At 38.3% G+C, this 23,367-nt stretch overlaps 1 protein-coding gene and 1 pseudogene across 2 annotated transcripts in view; both read left to right on the top strand.

Annotated features, from left to right (window-relative positions):
• MAP2K5 (mitogen-activated protein kinase kinase 5) overlaps positions 1-23,367 on the top strand; it is a 393,759-nt gene that overhangs the window by 164,818 nt on the left and 205,574 nt on the right. For both annotated transcript variants that reach the window (XM_006886624.1, XM_006886625.1), the window contains exons 9-11: positions 1,878-1,917; positions 16,008-16,076; positions 16,169-16,250. In XM_006886624.1, coding sequence (XP_006886686.1) covers positions 1,878-1,917; positions 16,008-16,076; positions 16,169-16,250 — 191 coding nt within the window. The remainder of the gene's footprint in view (positions 1-1,877; positions 1,918-16,007; positions 16,077-16,168; positions 16,251-23,367) is intronic.
• LOC102846497 lies at positions 17,107-17,454 on the top strand (annotated as a pseudogene).

The following is a 23,367-nucleotide window of genomic DNA, read 5'->3' as shown; positions in this document are numbered from 1 at the left end:
CATTCTGGCTTCACCCTCTCCAGGACAAACCTGTTTGTTCTCCTAGCAGTCCATGGTATAGTCAACACTCTTCTCCAGCACCACAGCTCAAAGGCATCCATTCTCTTTCTATCATCCCTGTTCACTGTCCAACTCTCTGATGCATAGTACGTAATAAAAACTTTAAAATAATTTGACTCTCCTAATTTAATAGCATGTGTATATGCTGTCATTAATTGACATCCTATCCCAATATGACAGCCCATGTGCAGTGTTGATCAGGCCTCCAGTCATTGATATGCTTTCATTCGTTGTTGTGGCCACCATAATTTGACTGCCTTCCAACCCAGAGGACTCATAGTTCAGCCTTACATCAGACACATTCTGTTGTGATCCATAAGGGTTTCTTTTGGAAATAGATCACCCGATGTTTCCTTCCAATCTCTCTGAGTCCGAAAGCTCTGCTAAAACTTGTTAACGATGGATGACCAGGCTAGAATTGAAATACTGGTGCCATACCTTCCACCGTCATAGCAACACACAAGCCACCATATACCACAAACTGGTAGACAAGTTTTAGGTACATATATACTCCAAGTGGTAGGGGAATGTTCATTGTTAGAGGAAGCCTTTGGATATTTTAAAGATGAAAGAAACCTTTGGTAAAATGAAGGTACTTTTTATAATCTTACCTTTAAATAAAGTCTTACTCTGTGTTAAGTGTTCAGCCCTTCACCTCCAAGTTTAAGGGAACTCTGGTAGCCTAATGGCAAGAAGCTGTGCTGCAATCCTGAAGGCATGCGATTCAAGGCTACCAGTTGCTCTGCAGGAGAAGGGTGGGTAATCTCCTCCTGTGTCCACTGGAGGGACAGCTATGGGTCAACTATGGTACACAACAATAACAACAGCACAACCTTTAAGTAAGATGTGCCTCAGTTTTGCTTCAGTAAACTGATGTGAGGGAAAGGCTATGTGTATCTTCCATAATTACCTCTGTCGTTCACTTCCATTCAAGCAGGAAAGGCAGAATTAATAACTTTATAGTTTTATCTGAATTCATAACATTGTATGTGAAGAATAGGTTACAAAATACCTACTGGTTCTTCATAACTAAGCCATTTCTGTATGTCCCAACCATAAAATGCCTTTAATAATACTTGTGAATTTTTTTCGTGACTGTAAATTTACAAAAAAATCAATTAATTATATAATTAAAATAAGTTAATTTTATTATGTGGCCAGGTTTCTCAGTAAAGAATAGGTTTTACTCCTTGGTTACTCTAACTTAGTTAAAGTTTGTATCTTTTTTGGAAGCTTTTTCCTTTTCTTTTTTCCCACTGTTGAGTAATGCCAGCTTTGGATCACATGCTTAAACCTGATAACTCTATGAGTTATTTAGGATACTATATTTTATATCATACTTGCTTGGAGATTATTTTGATGGAATGAAGAAATGTATTTATCTGCATATATAACTAAGAGAAACAAACGTGAGACCACTCATTTTATGACTCTGCACAGTGCTTAGCACTCAGGATCCCACAAACATAAAGATGGTCCATCAGAAAGGGCCTGGAGCCAGAAGACCTGGATTTAAGGTCTAGTTCTGCCGCTTACTCACTTTAAACCCCTGGACAAACTGCTTAACTCCTCTGTGGTTTAGTCTGTTTATCTGTTAAAGGACAATGTTAATACCAGCATTACCACAAAGAGTTGGCATAAATGGGTCACTTTATAACCTATAAATCTAAGTAGAAATAAGTCACTGAAGTGACCAGTGTTCTTTGACATTGCATTGTTGTTAGATATGTTTGGACTTAGACCTGTGCCTTTAACCATTCTGTAGATTGTTCAGTGATCCAGAGTGATTTCAGATTTTGTTTGTTTTTCTTCTACAGAGCACATCATGTCCCAAGTGGAAAAATACTAGCTGTAAAGGTAGGTACTGAGTAAATTTTTTTGAAGTTTTGGATGCTCACCATTTTCCGGTTGTCTCATTTGCTTGAGTCACAGTTGAAATCATCTAAGGCCCAGATGAAATGGTTCTAGGTAGTGGAATCTGTGTTCCTGTTGTATTCAGGCACCTGAAGCATTTTAAGTGTTTGACTCACAAGCTCCTTGCATTGTGATTCCCCTCATCACTGTTGGCTAGACTTCTTCCTAGGCTCTCCAAAGTGATGTCACCACCTACAAGGTCATGTAGCTCGAAACCCCAACAGTCACTCTCCTTGTTCTCTGTTGCCGGTAACATTCTGTAAGGCACCACGTTCTGCTGGAAATCTTCCCTGAAATGTGCCCTCTGTAACTTTCTGTTTTCATCCCATTCCACTCTCTTGGTTAAGTCTCACATTACCCACCTCCTCCTCAAAAATCTCTGAAACTCACTGTCCCCGAGTCATTTCTAGTTCATAGTGACAGTGCATTGGGTTTCCACGGCTGAGAATCTTGGCTCTGGGACTTCTGATGGGTTCGAACTGCTCAAAATGTGAAGCCTATTGGTTAGCAACAAAACGTAATATGGACTCCACTTTCTGAGCTCCTACTGCTGTTGAGTATGAGTGAGTCAGAACTGACTTCTAGCTGACCCTCCGCCAGGTTTCCAGAGGTAGTAAATTACACAGGAAGATATAGCCCATCCTTCTTCTACTGAGAAGCAGGTAGATCTGAAACATATACCTTTGAGCTGACAGCACAGTTTCTTGCCAGCCAGCCTGTACAGAGCTTTGGTGGCTCAGTTGTAAGGAATTGTGCTGCCAACTCAAAGGCCTAATGATCAAATTCACCAGCTGTTCAGCAGTAGAAAGATGCATTCTCTTCCTGTGTGACTTACAGTCTCTGAAAATCTGCTAGGCAGTCTGCTATGAGTCAGGTTTGAATCGATGGTGCATAACAACAGTAACAACAATCTATGGTCAAGAGCTCCTCTAGGACTACTGAAATAATGTCCTCACTCTACTTTCCATCGTTTTTTTCTGTGTAGCTTTTAATCTGCTGCCAGACAGGAGAACTCAAATCATAGATCTGACCATCTCAGTACAAGTTCCTGCTCCGCTTCCCAATCACGCACATTTAAACTTAATGGTTCAGCTTCACTTCGGACAATCTATGGTATCCTAAAATACCTGGTCACCAAATCTACTAACAAGATCAATCCTTAGATAGGTAATCTCAGGGATATTCTTGGAAAACACCCCTAAAATGCACCTTTCTGATTTCTGTCCCAGCATAATCCAGCCTGTATCTCTCACACTCCAAATCTCGGTCTTGTCACACCACTTTGTATTTACTCTCTGGACTGTCTACTGGCTCTTGATTTTCCCATCATTTTATCTGTAACTGGCTGTGATCAATTAGTTGTGGCCTCCACTGCACTTGGACCAGCCAATCTTCCCATCATTTTATAGCTCAAATTTCCCTAATGCACTCTGCCTTGAATTATACCTCTGACTGAAATGTTTGTTCGCTCACTCAGCTTCTTTTCCAGAGCAAATCACAATGAACCCCATTTCCAAAACTGGGCTCTTACTTAGCTAACTGTCTCACTCCCTTAAATTGATCTGACCCTCTACAGACGGACATATACTTACTTACCTTTACAGCCGTGGCCCTGCCTGACCAGCCTATTATTCCCAAGCCTGTCCTTCATCTCTTTGGGCGTGTAATAAGGAAAACTTTTATGCTTTCTTTTATATTGACTGCCGTAATCTAAATATGTTATTAGATTCTTTATAGCTGTGTTGTATGAAAGGAGAGAAGGTTAGATTCTTTATAGCTATTAAATCTTTAAGACTACAAAGTCAAACTGTCTATTTTAGATTTGAAGAAACTGAGATTCAGACCTTTGGCTTGTCCAGGGTCATCAAGTTAGAAGACACATTGCTAAGATTCAAACAAGATCCAACTGACTCCAATTATTAGATCCCCTCTTATATACACTGCTGCTTTTCTACAGTTTATTTCCATTGCTTATCTCTCTAATTTCCATCTATCATTTTAAGATTCACTTCTTCCAAGATGCCTTCTTAGCATTCCCCACTGAGAATTCGCTCTTTCCCCGACGTGTTCTTAGTGATAAGGAATTACAGTGTTAATCCAAAGGCTCATGGTTCTAATCTGCCAACTGCTCCAAGTGGGAAAGATGGGCAGTCTCTTTTCATTCCGTTTACAGCCTCTGTAAACCTGTGAGAGGGTCTTGTTGTTGTTGTTAAGTGCAGTCAAGTTACAGGCGACTCTTAGTGACCCTATGAAGGAGAGTCCTCGACGCTTAGGTGCCTTTCAGCCTCTCTCCAGGTTTATAGGGTTTCTGGAAGCAAGCTGTTATGGAAGTGGATGCCACTCCTCCTTCCATGTGAGAGGGTCTACTATGAGTTAATTCAACAGCATATATTAACAACAGGAAACTAAGAAGCAGTGAGATTAAATAGTAACTGATTTTCTCTCTTGTGGAGGTTAAACAAAAACTAAGACATAGATCTTCTGGTTGTCAATGTTTCCTAGAATATGTTATGTGTCAAAATCAAGTCTAGTTTTAATACCTTAAATACTTTGTGGTAAGGAGGTATAACAAGAGCTCCCTCCTGGGAGTCTTTCTTTGATATCCCAGCCAGGTTAAGTTCACAGAATTGCAGAACTTAGAGATCATCTATTGTAACTTCCACATTTTAACAAAGTAAGAACCCAAGGTCCAGAGAGTTCACATAGTTCGCTGGATGCAGCTTCTCTTATTCCACCTTGTTCATGTATATACCCACTGAATTATCTTCTCACTCAAAGAACACCTTATGGTAAATTTAGGCACAATCTTAGGTTGTTGTCAGTGAAATATATTCTTTTTTTTTTCTTTCATGACTTAGATTTTATTGGTTTTTTTAAGGGCCAGTACAGGGACATTATGAACAACCCGTACACAATTCTTAATTAAAGTAACAAAAATCTAAAAAGCCATGTAGTTATAATTCTTTTGTAAATTCCAGTGACCTTCCAGCTTTAAAATTGGAGGAAAGTTTTCATAAAGAAGAAAATAAGTACCAATATCTTCAATTGTTGATAAACTGTCACATCATTAAGTCCCACTAATTCACAATTTACTATCACACACACTACATATTCAAATTTTTAACCATTCACAGCACATAACAAAGTTATGAGGAAAACTGGACTACCAAGACCAAAGATGTTACAGAATCTACATAGTTCTGACAGGGAGAAAGCCATGAAGAGGGAGTGGTTATGTTTAAGGAGAAATTTTTCTAAACAACGTTCTAATTTATGTATCTAAAAAACATGGCAAATAGACTTAATTTAAAATGTTCAAGTCATAAATGCATGACTATGACTCCAAATTGTCATTAAGTATGCTATGCATTATGGGATGTAAAAACTATTTCCTTTCCCCATGGAATGTTACACTGACATCCAAAGCTCCCCCACAATTTTAAAATCCCCCATTTTCTGGTTGTATCAAAAAATAAACAACCAGCAAATGATTTCACCCCCTAAAAAAAAAGCATTTACATTTAAGAATGGCATGAAGTGGCGTTTCCTCCTTCTTAACAATGTTTCCAGAGCTACTAAAAACTTGCGTTTACAAAATAGTTGATAAAAATATTCCTCTGGATTGTACAAGAAAGGAGATACAGGGACCACATGGTAGACAAATAATTCATCAGACTTGGCTTCTTTCTCTCCTGCTTCATCAGAGGCTGGACTCTCGTTGTTTTTAGTTTCTCCATTTTCTGCAGGTAAATCTTCTTTAATTTCTTGGTTAGCCACTTCTGCCTGTTTTCCCTTTGCTCCCCTTTTCCCTTTTGTTTGCACTTTTTTTGTCAGAAGACTCCTCCTTTCCTGCTGCCTTTTTGGGCTTTGTTTCCATTTTTGCAGGAGGCTTAGGGCTTAGCTGACAGCATCGCTGATCTCCTCTTGGGCTCCTTCTTCACCACACCTTCGCCCCAGCAGACCTTCCTCTTGGGCATGTTGGCGGCAGGGAGGGCTCGTGCCGGTTGTCTGTGGGCCATGGTGTGCACAGAGCCTTCGTGAAGCTGGGTTGCTCTAGTGATATATATTCTTTAAAGATAGTCAACTCTAGGTTATTCACTTCAATAGAGAAGAGCACTGCTACATATAATCTGATAATTTTTCATTCGTTGGCCTTACCACTGCACTGTTAATGTTTACATGTATATTTTTGGAATATGTTTTATCTAGGTTAATAATTTATTTTCATGCACAATTATTTAGCTGGGCATTGCAAGGAGCTGATGATTGCTTATGGAAATGGTGGTTGTTGTGTACCATTGAGTCCAAACTGGCCCATAGCTAATCCTCCAGTGGTTTTACAGGGGCAGTTAATCACAAGGGAGGAGATTGGTCATCTTTCTCCTGCAGATTGGCTGGTAGATTAGAACCACATGCCTTCAAAATTGCAGCACAAGTTCTTACCACTAGGCAACCAGAACTCATGGAAATGATGGGACAGTTTTTAAAGGACATTTTTATAACTGAGTTGTTAGAGATTAAAAATAGTTTTGGTTTACAAATATACTATTCACTATACTTGATCATTAAACTGTTCGCTTTAAAGCAACAACTGTTATATTCATTTTTGTATCCTTAAAGTCTATAAAATTATACACTAAATGCTGAAACTTAGATTGGGTGAATAAATGATTTAAGAACGGATATGTTTACTATTATTAAATCTCATGTTTGGTTATGAGGTTCTTAAACAAGGCATATGTCATGTATTTTTATAGTCATAATCTAGAAAAGGAAATGTTCCACTTTTTCAAAACAAACAGAGCTAGATGGTTTTGGTTTGGTTTTGGTGTTAAATGATGTTGGTTTTCAAAGATCTGAGGACTTTCCAGATACCTTTCTGCAAATGATTTCTAATTTAATGTATTGTGGTCAGAGAACCTAATTTAATGTATTGTGGTCAGAGAACTTACGTTCTTTTAAATTTTTTTGTTATGTTTTGAGTGAAAATTTACGACACAAATTGACTTTCCATTCAACCAATATGTCTACATTTTGTTTTACACCGTTAATTACAATGCCTGCCATGTAACCATAGTCTTCCCACTTCCTTCCTATGATTCTTCTTTGCATTCATCCTTCTGTCCTTCCCCTTCCTGCCTCCTGAATGTTAACCTTGAGAGGATGGTCCCCTTTCAACCTTACATGCCTGCTTGTTCTAAGGAATGAGTGCCTCCTTGGTATTACTGTTCACCTTATAGGCTGGCCTGTTGTTTGGCAGAAAGTTGAACTGTGATGTGAGCGTGAGTTTTATTTCAGGTTCAAGGGTAGCTAAGGGCCATAGTCTTGGGCATTCCACCTGTCTACATTAGACTAGTAAGCCTGGCATATTTTATCTTTTTAAGTTTTGTTCCACATTTCCTCCAACTCTATCCAGGAGTGAACCACTGTGAACCTTTTTGAAGTGGTTAGCAGTGGTAGCCGATACCATCCAGTATTAGTGTCCAGATTATGGGATATTAAGGTTTGAGCTGTTCATTAGACCTTTGGGCTAATTTTTCTATACACCTTTGCTTTTCCCCCCCCCTCTTCTTTGCTCCTGGCAGAGAAAGATGGGTAGTTGAACCTTAGATGGCTGCTTGCAAGCTTTTAAGACCCCAGTAACTACTTAACAAGTTGTTGTTGTTATTGTTGTTGAGAACTGTGGAGTTGGAACCAATCTATAGCTGACTCTCTGGTGGGTTTTCAGAGGCAGTTAATTACATAGAAGGAGATTGCCCATCCTCCAACTGAGTGGCTAGTGGTCTCAAATCATATGCCTTCAGGATTACAATGCAGCTTCTTGCCAGCTGGCCACTAGAGCTCCCTATATAGAGTAATGTCTTACTGAATTGCTCATGCTAGTTACCCATACTGTCCCCTAGACTGTGGTTTCAAGGATCAGTAACTTATTTCCTCAGTGATTGTGATTAAGATGTTTACATATGCTTTGCCCACTGTTGGCTCTACTAAATAACAAGAGATCATCTACTAGACTTATGTTAAATCATAGGTCTAGCCCTTATCATCTGTTCATCTTGCATGTCTGCCTATATATCCACTTGTAGATTAACATTTATTATGGCTGGTGTCACAGGATTATGTATATAATAGTGCTTACCGTGGCTGACTGTATCTCTTGTGTACCACTCCATGTATTCCTTTTCTTTATAGAGTATTGACCATCCCCTTGAGTTCTAGAAATTATCAGTTTGTTTTAAATTTGTCTGTTACCCACAATATGATTCATTTTTGGAAAATATTCTCTGTGGCTATGAAAAGAAAATGCGTCCTGCTAGTGGATGAAGTGTCTTATAAATATCACTTAGATTAAGTTGACTAATTATGGTAAAATATTTTCTATTTATACTGATTTTTTTTTAATAATTTTTGCATGTGTGTACCGTCAAATCAGATCTGACTGGTACAGGAGGAGATTGTCCCTCCTTCCCCGGCAGAGCATCTGGTGGATTTGAACCATTTGCCTCTGGGATTGTAGTTGCAGCTCCTTGCCACTAGGCCACCAGAGCTCCCCGATTTATACTGATTTTTGTCCACGTGTTCTATCAATTGTTGAGAGAAGAGTGTTGAACTCCCCAGCAAGAATTGTGGTTTTGTCAGCTCAAGCTCACAGAACAGCTCAACATCCTCCTTTTCCATTGAATATACCTGGATTAATCCTGTCACATGTGGTTTCTCTCAGTTTTTCTTACTTCCTCTCTCCTTAACTCTCTCTAGAGTTCACTATTTGTTGTGTCTTCTCTGGGTATTACCATATACTGCCTTGTGTTTTTGGTGGTTTTTTGTTTTGTTTTTTTTTTTTCATTTACATGCATATTTCTCTTACTATCTGGAAATCTCTTTGTTAGGGAACATACGTGTCCTCTTGACTTACCAGCTGATCCTTGAAGAACCTTGCATATGAGACCTAGTACAGTGGGGAAGGGGGTACCATTGAGGCAGAACGACTAATAGCTGACCCTCCAGTGGTTTTTCAGAGGCAGTAAATTGCAAGGGAGGAGATTGCCCATGCCTCTCCCATGGAGCTGCTGGCTCTACAAATAACTGTTGTTATTCTTGCATACAGTCACTTAGGAAATGACTCATGAATGACCCTCCAGCAGGTTTTCAGAGGCAGTAAATCACACTAGAGGAGTTGCATATCTTTGGGTTGGGAGTGCAACTCCTTACTACTAAGCACCAGAACTCCCTACACGTGGGTGCTCTAAACTTGATTCTTTGAATGACTGTGAATACATTTTTGTTCTTTAGTTCATTCATTCATCTTTCCAGATAACATCTTGGAAACAGGTTCAGCTCACATACAAAATGCTCCATAGTGTTCTTTGTATGGGCCACTGCGCCCACACAGAGTATTGCTTAGTTTTTTATATTAAAGGGCGAAATGAAAGGTTAAGGGTTAGAAGTGCATTTACTATTTCTCTGACCCTCCCCTGACTTCTGTGTGACTTCAAGCATGTCACTTGGACCTCTCAGTGACCTCAGCTGTGAAATGGTGTCACAGAGGGATTGGGAAGAGCAGCAAATCACAATCCTTGTCTAAACAGAATCACCTGCAGTCTCTGCTCCTGCATGGAGAGATAAGTGTCATTGTCCAAGGCTGGTGTTCAGCTGGACCCCCACACTGAATATCTTTGGGAGCAATTAGACAAGACTCCTCAAAAGTGTTTCACCTTTCTCTTCCTACTCAAAATATTTCCCATTTTCATACTTGTGAATTCTGTTATTTTCTAAACAACAACAGCAGCATATTGTAATGTTTTACTTTTCGGACTTCAATGTAGAAAAATCTCTCAAGTATTTTGAAGAGCAGGTTGAATTTTGGGAAGAATAAAAGTTCTTTGACTTTCATTTTAAGAAATGGATTTAAAGGATTTCCGCCTAAAAGTGAGGATTTTGTGACTTATACTAATCACATTTTAAAGATAATTATTTGATAATGGTTTTATGTAACTCCTGAAACATGCTTCTAACTAGCTTTTCTTCTTCTTCTTCTTTTTTTTTTAAGTGTAGGTAGGCAAGACAATTGCAAATAAGTAGAGCAGAAAACAAATAAAAATACTGTTAGGCCTCTTGTAAGCTGAACCTTTTTATACCATTAATGTATTCTATAAAAATCTTTCAAATAGTAATGCTTGGAGGGTTTCATATTTCCCAGCAAGTTTATTTTCTAATTGGGGGAAAAGGCACCTCACAGGACTGTAGCCCTGTCTATGTAGCACGTGCTGATTATCATTCCTCCATTGCTCTGGGTTTCTGCTGCTTTTAAACTAGCATTTAAATGGACCATTTGATTAATCATTTGTATACTGACTGTAATCCTCCCAAATTTCCTCTCTGAGTTGTACATACTGTAAAAGACAATTATGTCGCCACAGATTAAATAAGTGAATTAAAACAGAATAGCGGCTTAATTTGACCTGTGATTTTGCTCTCCTTCCCTGTAGTGGAGCGCGTGCCACTCTAGCAAATAAATGAAGTCATCCATGACAGCTTGTGATGAATTGCCGTATTTATACTGTATATTTTAATAGCCTCACACTAATTTAAATTGAGCACAGAGTAAATTATAATTCAGTCACTTGACTGCTTATATTTAACTTGACAACTCATCCTTATTTGTCCTGGAGGTGTAGCGGGGAGCAGCGGAAATACTCTCAGGTACCACCATTTCTCTCTTAACCCTTTCTCTGTGAAACGCTTCATATGCAGATTCTCCCCAGTGTGAACAATTTCATTCTTCTTAATGAGGGAACAAAGTTCATAAATAACAAAATCTCAGGGTGTCTACTCTTTTCCTTGTACTTCAAAATGAAAATTCCTATTTGCAAGGCTTTTCTCCACTGCCTTCACATAAACAATTGGACTTGTTTATTTTTAGCAGTTTTAAAGCTCACTGGCAAGAATGCCCAGGGGAAGGAGAATTAACCTTCCACCACAGTGCCAAGTTCCCCAGAAAACAGAAGAGCGTTTCAGGAGAGTTATTTAAGGTGGATTTTACTTTCTCTCTCAAGTTCCCAGAAATTGCTTTACTTACTTTTCTTCCATTATAAAGTCTGTACTCTTCTGGACAAATACCAAGATTGCACTGATTTGACACTCCCCCCCCCCCCCCCCCCCCCCCCCCCCCCCCCCCCCCCCGTCTCTCTGTCTCTGTCTCTCTCTCACCCCCCCACCCCCAGTGTTACCTCCTGTATTTTAGGTCAACATTATACTGTTTATGTACAGCGAAAACCAGCACCTACTTAAGCTATCTGAGAAGGAAAACACAAATATTTTCCACAAAACCAAGCAAGAGAAAAGTGGTACAACCATACCTGGTCAAAGCTGTAAAACTTACCAGCCCCAAATGACAGGGCAGTCCCACTGAGCTCTAGCTCTCACAGGTTTCACTGTATTTGGGTGGTTTATGTCTTTCATTCTGAATTCTACCTACAGGATTCAAGTAACCCATTCTTTTCCTTTCTAATTCATAAGAACTTCTCATTTAGAGGATTATGATTGTATTGTTGTTATTAAGTACCATTGATTCAAGCACAATTCATCAGGACCCTCTGAACAATGGAGCTGAACCTTGCCCCATCCTATCCTGTCTTCATCATCTCTGACATACTCAAGCCCACAGCTATAGGCTCCCTGTCAGTCCATCTCATTGAGGTATTTCCTCTCCTTTGCTGATCTTCCATCTTTCTAAGCATGATGTTTTTTTACTAAGGAATAGCCCCTCCTAACAAAGTATATGAGATGAAGTTTCACTACCCTTGCCTCCAAGGAGCACCCTGGCTGTACCTTTTCTAAGACAGACTTGCTGTTATGACAGTTTATGGGATATTCAGTTCTCTTCTCCAACCATGACTCAAAGGCATTGATTCTTCTTCTGTCACCCTTAGTTGCTGCCCAACTTTCAGATGTACAGCAGGTAACTGCAAAGACTATGGCTTGAATCAGGTTCACTTTAGTCTTTAAACTGGCATCATTGTTCTTCAGCACTTTGGAGAGTTCCCTGACAGCCGACTTTCCCAATGTAATACTAATACATCTTTTGACTTCCTGACCGCTGGTGCATAGAGTATTGTTTATGGCTCCAAGGAAGATGAAATCATCAGTGGCCTGCTGTATAAGGAGTTGTGCTGCCAATCCAAAGGCAGGTGGTTCAAATCCACCAGCTCCTCTGTGGGAGAAAGATGGGCATTCTACCCCTTTGTGATTTACTGCTTCTGAAAACCTGCTGGACAGTCAGCTATGAGTTAGTTCTGACTCCATGGCAATGAGTTGTTGTTGTACATATGAGGATGATGAAGCCCTCATTCTTGAGATGGAGTCTGGACCCCATTCATGCTTTATGGGTATAAGAAGCACTTTAATGAAATCTCATACCACTTAACAGGCATAAGTGTGAGTAAAAGAGCAGTGAATGACTCCCTCCTTGCCCTCAGGAAGCCCGTAGCAACTCTGTACTGCTGAGGTTCTGATTTTAAGAGATGAAGCATGAATACTGAAGGCAGATAAAGATAAGGAGAGATTTACTGGACCAGAATTGGCAGTGAATTCTGATAGAGGCCTTTGGAATAAGCTTCTTAGAAATGGTGGTGGTGCTATCTACCTAAAAGCTGGAAAAGGATAATCAGTGACTGTTGTAGTTCAAGAGGGGGAGAACACAGAACATGTATATAGGCCAATGGAATCATCTCATGTCCCATGAAGACTGGGATTCAGAGGGAGGAGTCAGATAAATATAGCTTACAGAAGAGTTGCAAATCCATGCTAGAATTTCTACTTTATTATAGGCCATAAGAACTCAGTTAAAGTTCTTGATCAAAGGAATGGTGTAGAGTTTACAGCTAGGCTTTTTGGGTTAATTCCATGACTTTGACTAGCTGTGTACAAACATGTCACTTTAAAGTTAGTAGCCTGGTTGTGATTTACAGCCTCTTAAACCTGATGGAGGGTTGCTGTGAGTCAGGATATACCAGACCACAGGGAGTTGGGTTTGTTTTGGACCTTCAACAGATGGCATGTTTGAAACAACTAAGTGATTCTCAACCTTACTATGCATTAGAAATCATGTGGAGAGTGTTAACCAACTCTATTACTCTCTCATTCCCTCTCTTTCATTGCCATTGAGTTGGAAAAGACTCATAGCCGACACGCCACTGGGTTTGAAGAGGCTGTAATCTGCATGAGAGGAGATTACACTTCTTTCTCCCAAGGAGCAAGTGGTAGATTTGAACCTTTAGATTGTTAGCACAACTCCTTACCCATCGAGGTTACCACAGCTCGCTTTAGAAAATATTAAGCTATAGTATTCTAGGGAGGATAGAAGGAGAATTGACGCCTTTGAGCTGTGGTGCTGGAGAAGAGTATTGAATGTACCATGGTCTGCCAAGAAAACAAACAGATTCATCGCAGAGAGGATTAAACCAGGCTGTTCCTTGGAGGCAAGGATTCTGGGGCTTCGTCTGACATACTTTGGACATGTTGTAAGGAGAGACAGGTCTTTAGAGAGGGACATCATGCTGGGTAGAGTGGAGGGACAGCGCAGGAGGGGAAGACCCTCTATGAGGTGTATTGATTCAGTGACTGGGGTACTCAGGATGGGTGTGTCAGAGGCAATGAGATTGGCACAGGATAGAGCACAGTTTAGGGCTGTTGTACATGGGGTCACTATGAGTCGCAAACAACTCGACAGCACATAACAACAACAACAATTCTATTCCATTGTTCTATGATAAGGCACCTATATCTGGATATTTTTAAAGTGTCCCAAGAAATTATAACATGAGGATAGGTGTGAGAACCATAGCTATAAGGTAATTAATAACTTCCTTTTTTTTTCAGAGTAGATTTTTGGGGTTTTTTTACAGGCAGAAGTTTCTTGAATTTGAAATGATGTTGTGAATAACTACAGTACAGTCTTTTTTAAAAAAAATTTATTTATTTATTTTTAATTTCAATGAGCATCTACAGAGATTTTGGAATTCCATTCATTCATTGTTGCTCTTTTCTCCCTGCCCACCCCACCCCCATCCCCCATTCGTTCCTCTCCTTGAAAAGCAAAAGAAAAACACCTTCATTGGTACACAAGCCCCCCTGCACACAGACCCCCAATATACTCCACTCTGCAACCCTCATTCCAGACTCTTATGATAAACATAATGCCCTAAAATATAATACTTTTAAACTATTCTCTCCCTCATAGATATAGTACAGTCTTTTATGGCAGAGAATTGAAACAGTGCTAGATGAATCTGTTACTATTTTGTATAAAAAGACAAAAAGGCACAAGTGAATATTATTGGCAAATCAATATTGGTTGGTACAAATGTTTACATGTTTTGTGACAGTTTTATGGAACATTTATAATCTAGTTTAATGAATACCTTTATAAGTAATCCTTAGGCAACTTCTTTTAAAAATAAAATTTTATTTTAATTATGATTTTAAGGAACATTTACAGAGAAGTTAGATTTTCTTTCATTCATTGTTGCACATTTTACTCCCTCTCCCTTCCCCTCACCCAGTTCTTTTTAATATTTATTCAGTGTTGCACAGTTATCTCCCTCTCCGCCTCCAGTCCTCTTTGCAGTGGTATACCTCTTATTCTGGGCTGTTATCATACATACAATGCCTAATCATAAAGTCATTTTAGACCTTTCTTTCATCTGTTCCAGTGCAGTGGTTATTATCCATCCACTGTTATCCTATTCTCCTCCCAGTTCCTCATGTCAGACCTACTTTCTAACAGTGGTGCTATATAGAAACTAGTCAGGCCTTTTCTCCTCTTACTTTCTCCTACCAAATGGCTATAATTACTATAAAATATGTTTTTGAGAATTATGCTTTTGTTTCTTCTTTTCCCAGCTATATCATCATTTTATTATTTATAATTAAATTTTTGCATTATAGTTCTATTTATTTTTTTAAATCATAATACAAAATGTATTCCAGGTTGAGTAGTGTGTGTTAACCTAGAAATAGCTAACATCAGAAACTTTTGTGTGAATCTTAAAAAAAAAATCTTCCAACATTCTTTATCTCAATAGTTTTGATAACTACTATCTTCTTCAAGTTAAAAAAAATTGGCCTTGAATTTGCCTCACTGAAGATCTTAAATAAAATTTGAGTAATTGATAGTCTTCTCTCTTATAAAGATAAGTGTTTTTAAGAAACTAGAATTTGTTCTGAGTGAGTTTATAAGTAAGCTGCATTGCTACAAGTCTGACCCAGTGGCTGATAGTTTCAGAAAACAGGTACTAGGATGTGCTCGAGCTTGGAACTTGGAGGATGGGCTCTACAGTTGTCAGGCTGCTAGGCCCCTTGGTCTTTTCTCCAAAATAAAGATATTAGATTCAGAGACTTCAGAGTTTCAGTCAAATGCTAGCATTCTGGAACAATATTGTAAAGAAACATTATCCAACTAGAACAGAATTTTTTTTCTTTTCTTTTTTTTTTTTTTTTCTTGTTAGCCATCTGAATGTCTTCTTTGGTGTAGAACAGTATTTTTTAAAATATTTTTTTAAATTTATATATTAAGAAAACTCTCTCCATATCTCTGTCGTAAGTACAAATCTTGCTTTAGCTGTCATTTTTACTCATCTTTCTTCCCATTGAATCACAAAGCAGTTCTCTTATAATGGTTTGTGAGTCATTTCTATTTTCCTCTCCTTAAAACAACAACAACAACCCCCACTACATCAATGTGGCCAAAATAGGGTGTATAAATTAAGAGTGTTATAACTTAACTGACTTTTAAAGCCATTACTGCTGACCTTTGAGACCTAGCTTTTTCCTTGGCCCCATCAATCACTTCTGGACCACCTCCCCTAATACAAAGGGTTAGACAGTTATGGATACAGTCTGTATTACTGGGGATTAAACTGGTGAGAAGGAGAAAAGGGTATGAATATGGGAAATATTTTTTTTTCTTAGTGATTATAGCTGTACTTAATCTGAAGGAGGAAAAACATTGAATATTGATAATTTTCTGTATTTAGGTCATACTACTAGATATTACACTGGAACTTCAGAAGCAAATTATGTCTGAATTGGAAATTCTTTATAAGGTAATTTTTTTCCTTGATCATCTCTCCTTATTAAATATCCATATGGTATTATCATTCAGGTTCTAAACTTCTTTTGTCTTACTTTGTTACAGTGTGATTCATCATATATCATAGGGTTTTATGGTGCATTTTTTGTCGAAAACAGGATTTCAATATGTACAGAATTCATGGATGGTGAGTTTCTACTTTACAGTATTTTAGAATTATTTCTGGAGTAGAAAACCTAGTTGCTATAGTTGTCAAATCAAATTAAAAATTATTAAAATGTACTAATAATGACTTCTTTTATACTATGAAGTCATCATAGTATTAAGAGGTTACTGATGTTAAATGTTTGTAGCTGTGTTGTAATTTCAAAAATGTAATTTGTTCACTTTTATTGAAATTTTAAATAGAACAGATTAAATGCTAGTCTAATCGGTGGTTTGATATTTGATTCTTCTGTACAATCTGTCTTTGCTTGCAAACAGATGTTCTGTTCTTTTAATGTTTCAATAGCCAAAACAGATTTTCTTTTAAAGAAATCTATTAACCCAATGTCCTGTGTCTTTAGCAGATAAATCGGTTCTTAATTGCAAGATAAGAAATTGTTTTCAACACGGCTATTTAGCCAAAATGTGTTTAGTTTTCTTTGGACTTTATGCCCTTTCTTCCATCCATATTACTCAATTTATTTCTATTGTGGTAGGTCTTTGTTAATCTGAATCTTGAAGCAAGTGAAAATTTCTTGGTATTCTGTCAAATGGTGTCATCACTGTTATTGTACAACTGTTTTGTCTAAGCAGCCTTTAAATATTCTATACTAATTTTCCAATGTCTAGACAATTAAAAGAGGTCTTGGTGGCCTAGTGGTAAGAAGCTGCACTGAACTTCCAAAGGGATATGGTTTCAATTAACCAGCTTCTCCATGGAAGAAAGATGAGCACTCTCCTTCTAGGTTATTTACTGCCTCTCAAAACCTGTTATAAGATTAGCTGTTGATTAGTTCTGACTCAGTGGCACACAACAAAAGTCAGTTAAGTGGGCCAAGATGGCACACCAATCTAGAGTTGCAGCATTAGGCTGAATAGTATTCGAAAATGGTATTTAGATTAAAAAAAGGTATTAAAGTGCTACAGGATTCATTAAACTTGGATTATTGTGAGGTGATACAATACATGAAGATGAGGATATAAAAGAAGCCATGCAGAGAATTCCTGAGCACCTTTGTAATCCCAAAATGCTTCACACCAAAAGAGCCCTGGACCTGGCCATGAGGCAATAAATCTTGCCTAAAGAACAGTGTACAGAACATGAGGACAATAAATTCAACCTTGAGCCATATCTGAAGGAAGTTATTCAAGAAAGGAAAGAGAGAGAAAAATGGGCAAAGAAATAATCATGTAATTGAAAGCTGTGGCTACAACTGTCCTCAATATATTTTCATGATGTTGGTTAAACATGAAATTTATCGTTTAAACACTATTTGGCCCACCAGGTATATTATTTTAATAAATAATATTTTTTTTAAAAACCCAATTATAACACAACTTCCATTTTGTGTGTTCTTCATCTATTGAAAAACCAATTAGTTTATAACTTGAAAGACTACTCAATAAGTGAACAGTAAGATTTGGCAACATTATGTATGTATAATATGTTGTGAATTAGTTCTGGCATTGTTGTTGTTGTACTTTCAAATCAAAACCGATCCATAGCTAACCCTCTGGCAAGTTTTCAGAGTCAGTTAATCACATGCGAGAAGATTGCCAGTTCTTCTCCCATGGAACAGCTGGTGGGTTTGAACCACATGCCTTCGGGATTGCAGCACAGCATCTTTGAAAATTCTCCATTCATTTGATATTATGACAATTACAGTCCAGTAGAAAACCTATTGTTAAGTCCATTTCAGCACACGGTGAACTCATATGTTTCAATGTAATAGAGCTATATTCCTGTAAAAGGAGCAGATATATTATGGGGAAGGCCATATTTGACTTCTAATCATTTCATAAAGGGAAACTGTCCCCATCAATAATATCCATAGCAGCAAATAGATAGCTGCCTGTTCAGACACACCACCCCACATGCTCCTGCACCTCTTTCTATCAATCATTCAAGTCTGATATTCATTGTTGACTAGCAGATTTTACTCACAGTTGTGATACCAATTGTTGGGTTTATTAGGGAAGAAAGTTGGAATGGGGGAGGCAAAGAATATCACCCAGTGCAAACACACATTTTTAGTGCAGCAGCCAGGGCACAATTTCTCAATTAATCAGGGCTCCCATTTCAGTTCATCCATTAGCTATTCCTTCCATCATCTGGCAAAAACAGCAAAACCTTTAACTGTGGCCTTTATCGCTGGGCTCCTCTGAATATACCTTGCCACAGTCTCTCGACCATTATTACCAGGGCGTTGCACACACACACTCACACACACTCTCTTATCCTACTCCCACAGCTGTTGGTAATTTACAAGACCATATTTCTGCAGTTAAGGTAGCTGGAGTACAGAGCAGGCTAATGTAATGGCTAAAAAAGCCAACTTTTAAGCAAATACTGTAGTTCCATATGGGATTCTTGGTTGTAATTATTGCCATTTCACCAGGACTTTATTTTATAGCTCCATTGGGTGGATTAGATCTGCTACCTTTTTGTTTAGTAGCCTCTTGCAAATTGCTTATTCTACCAGGAACCTATTTAAATTGACTAACTAGAAAAAGTAGATTCATAGATCTAGTGCATGTTTAGATATATTATTTGATACCTATTCAGTCTTCTTTCTTTGAAGTCTTCAAGTTTTTAGCTCCACTTACATTGTTTTAAAAATTGTCATACTTAAAGTACCATGAAATTTTCCTTTTAAAAGTATAAATTAATTTGTTCTTAATATATTCACGAAGTTGTATAGCTATTGCCAATACCTACTTCCAAAATATTTTTATGATTTCAAAAAGAAACATCATACCAGTTACCCCTAAGTCCTCCAGCCCCACATAGTCCCTAACAATAATGAGTCTCCTCTTTGTGACTGTAAATTTCCCTATTCTGGATAGTATACAGCATGGAGGCTTGGATGTCTCTTGCTTCCACTGACCATAATGTTCTCAAGTTTCATCCGTGTTGTACCATATTATCAGTTCTTCATCCATTTTAATGAATGCCTATTAGATTTTCAGGCCGTATCACATTTTGTTTACTCACTCATCCATTGATGAGCATTAGAAATGTTTCCGTTTTTTTCACTGTTACAAATAGTGTTGCTGTATATTTTAATGTACAATGTTTTGTGAACAAAAGTTCTTGTCCTTTAGAGTTTATACATAAGAGTGAAGTTATGTCTAAATTTAAGGTCATTTTTTCCCTTGATCATTTCTACTTAACCTCTTTTGAGGAATTGCCCAACTATTTACACCATTTACATTCACACTAGGAATGTATAAGAATTCCAATTTCATCACATGCTTGTCAATATTTGTTATTGACTCTTCTAGTGGATGTGAAATGGTATCTTATGGTCTTGATTAACATTTCCCTAATGATTAATGATATTGAGTTCTAACACAGCAACTGCAACAGTGGGCTTCAGCATAGCAGAAATTGTAAAGAAGGCACAGAATCAGACAGTTTTGTTCTGTTGTACTAATATGAATTAGAGTGTACTTGATGATACCTAACAGAAGTAATATACAAGTATTAGAAATTTGTTTATCTTCTTTGGATAAATGTCTATCCAGTTTGATCACTCAAGCTTCACAATAAGTTGTCTTTTTATTGTGTTTTAAGAGCTCCTTATATAGTCTTCCTTTTCTATTTTTTAATAAATTTTTTATTTTAATTATTATGTTAACATAATATTACTGAAAAGATTTTCATTCATCCATTGTTGCACATTTTACCACTTTCCCTCTCCCAGTTCATTTTTAAAAATATTCATTCAGTATTGTACAACTGCTCCTCCCCCCTCCCAGTCTTCTTTGCAATGTGCCTCTTATTCTATTCTGGGCTGTTTTCCTATGTATAATGTTGTTATTGTTGTTATGTGCCATCAGGTAGTCTATGACCCATAGTGACCTCTGTATAAGCAAGCAGCTGTGAAGCCTGCCCTGTCCTGAGCCAGTCTCTCTGATTCCAACATACCTTGCCTAATCATATATTCCTTTTAAACAGCTCTTTCCTTCATCTTTTGCCATGCAGTATTCTTTATTTATTCCCTCTTTACTTAGTTTCTCCCCAACCCCAACTTACATAATCTTTTACTTTATTTCTATTCTTAATGAATTTGTATCAGATATTTACAGTTTTTTACAAACTATATGATTTACAAATAGTTCCTCAAATAGTACAAGTTTTCTTCACATTCTTGATGCTATCCTTTGACATGCCTATATCATTACCATCTAATCAGAACCAACTCACAGAAGATCCTCCAGGGGAAGCTGTAAATTGTCTCAGAAGATGTGGTATGTCTTTCTCCCTTGGAGCCACTGGTAGATTTGAACTGTCAGAGAGGCACCACCCCTGGGTTAATAGTGCAACTTCTCATACATAGACTTTACCACCAGAGCACATAACATTGTTGTTGTTATGTGCTGTCATGTCAACTGCAACCCATAGCGACCCTATGTACAATAGCCCTAAACCCTGCTCTATCTGATGCCAATCTTATTGTCTCCAACACATCTACCCTCATTACCCCAGTCACTGAATCAATCCATCTCATCAAGCATCTTCCTCTCTTGTGCTGTCCCTCCAGCCCACCCCCCCCCAAGCATGATGTCTCTCTCCAAGGACTGGTCCCTCCTTTCAACATGTCCAAAGTATGTCAGATGAAGCTTCAGAATCCTTACTTCCAAGAAGCAGCCTGGTTTAGCCCTCTCCAGGACGAACCTGTTTGTTCTCTTAGCAGTCCATGGTATATTCAATAGTCTTCTCTGGCACCACAGCTCAAAGGCATCACTTCTCCTTCTATCATCCTTAGTTATTTTGTAGATCTATAATGTATAACAAGTGATTGCAAAGACCATGGCTTGTATCAAGTGCACCTTAGTCTCCACACTGACATAACTGCTCTTCAGTACCTTGGGGAGGTCTCTGACAGCAAACATTGCCAACATAGTACATCTTTTCATTTCCCAGCTGCTGGTGCCAATAGTGTTGATTGTGGAACCAAGCAAACGAAAACTGTTCACAGTTTCAATCTCTTCACCATCCATCACGATGCTGCCAATTTGCCCAATAGTGAGAATCTTTGTTTTCTTGATATTGAGCTTTAATCCCTATTGAAGGCTGCACTCCTTGACCTTCTGCAGCAAGTGCTTCAAGTCCTCCTCAGTTTCGGTAAGCAGGGTTGTGTCTGCGTAGAAGCATATATTTGTGTACCTTCAAGTCAGAATTGATTCATAGCTTACCCTCCAGTATGTTTTCAGAGGCAGTAAATCACTTGCTTGTTATTCTCCTGTGGAGCAGCCAGTGGATTTTAATGGCGTGCCTTTGGGATTGCAGCACAGCTCCTTACCATTAGACCTCCATCAGGATTGGAGGAAGACTCATCAACAACCTACAGGATGCAGATGACACAACACTACTTCCTGAAACTGAGGAGGACCTGAAGCATTTGCTGCAGAACGTCAAGGTCTACAATCTTTAATATGGATTGAAGTGTGAGGTGCGACATCAAGGAAACAAAAATTAATCTACCAGATGCTCTGCTGGAGAAGGAGGGCAGTTTCCTCCTGTGCCAGTTGAATTCTATTTCAATGGTACACAACAAGAAAGGGGGAAAAAATTCTCACCATTTGGCCAATTGATAGCACTATGATAAATGGAGAAGAGATTATGATCTTTAACAATTTCATCTTGCTTAGCTCCACAGTCAACACTCTTGGCACCAGCAGTTAGGAAATCAAAGGATGAATTGCATTAGGGAAGTCTGCTGTCAGGGACCTCTCCAGACGGAAGAACAACATTGTCAGCCTATAGACTAACGTGTGTCTGGTCCAGGCCATGATCTTTGTAATTACTTGCTGTGCATCAGAGAGTGGGACAGTGACTAAGGAAGATGGAAAAAGAATCAATGCCTTCAATCTGTGGTGTTGGACAAGAGTATTGAACATACCATGAGCTGACAAGAGAACAAACAGATCTGTCCTGGAGAGGGTGAAAACAAATTGCTCCTGGAAGGTAAGGCTTTTGAAGATTTATCTCATATTTTGGGCATGTTGCCAGGAAGGAGAAGTTGTTGGAGAAGGATATCATGCTTGGAAGGGTGGTGGGACCTTGGATGAGATGGATTGACTCAATAACTGGGGTTATGTAAGTAGATGTATTGTGACAGTGAAATTGGTTCAGGATAGGACAAATTTCAGAGCTATTGTTTGTAGGATTACTGAGTCATAGTTGACTTGACACATAACATGTTGTTAGATACAATATACTATGTGTGTGTGTGTGTGTGTGTGTGTGTGTGTGTGTATGGTGTGTATATATATCTATGTCTGTCTGTCTGTCTGTCTGTGTGGATAAATGGATGGATGGATGTAAATACAGAGAGAAAGACAAGGGAGTGGAGAGAAAGGGAAATGTGATTCTGACTCCTAGCAACCCTATGTAAAACAGAGTAGAACTTTGCCCAGTCCTCCATCATGCTCAGAATCTGCACTGTGCTTGTGTTTACTGTTATAGTCAGAGTCCATCTCATGAAGAATCTTTCTCTACTTCACTGACCCTCTGTTTTCCAAGCATGGCATTAATTTTCAAAGACTATCTGCTCCTATTAATATACCCGAAGAATGCAAGACAAAGTTTCACTATCCTTACTTGTATGAAGCATCCTGGCTTCTGACTTCTTCCAAAACAGATTTATTTATTCTTTTGGTAATCTATGATATATGGTATAGTATAGAATTATGGTAAGCCATAATTCTATATTCTTGCCCAACACTAGAATTAAGTGGCATTAATTCTTCTTCATTGTTCAGTTTCATTATTTCTTATTTGTGTTCAACTTTTACATGCATTCAAGCACAACTAAGAATTCTAGAACTTCCATTCTTCTCAATGTTATCCATAATTTGTAATGATCCATATAGTCTAATACTTTTGCAGAATCCATAAAACATATTCCTGGAATATAAGGAGATAGATGAGCAGTCTCCCATGTAATTCACAGCCTCTGAAAACTCACTTGAGTTAGTTATTCAGCTATGACTTGGTTCTGACTCAAGGGTACATTACTATATATTTGTTGTTGTTATGTGCTGTCGAGTCACTTGCAACTCATAGTGACCCTATGTACAACAGCCCTAAA

This window comes from Elephantulus edwardii, unplaced genomic scaffold (genome assembly GCF_000299155.1).
Source record: "Elephantulus edwardii isolate Elephantulus edwardi_28Jun2011 unplaced genomic scaffold, EleEdw1.0 scaffold00050, whole genome shotgun sequence".
Lineage (NCBI taxonomy): Eukaryota > Metazoa > Chordata > Mammalia > Macroscelidea > Macroscelididae > Elephantulus > Elephantulus edwardii.
Note: the sequence above shows the minus strand (reverse complement) of the source record. Positions and strands in the feature narration are given on the sequence as shown.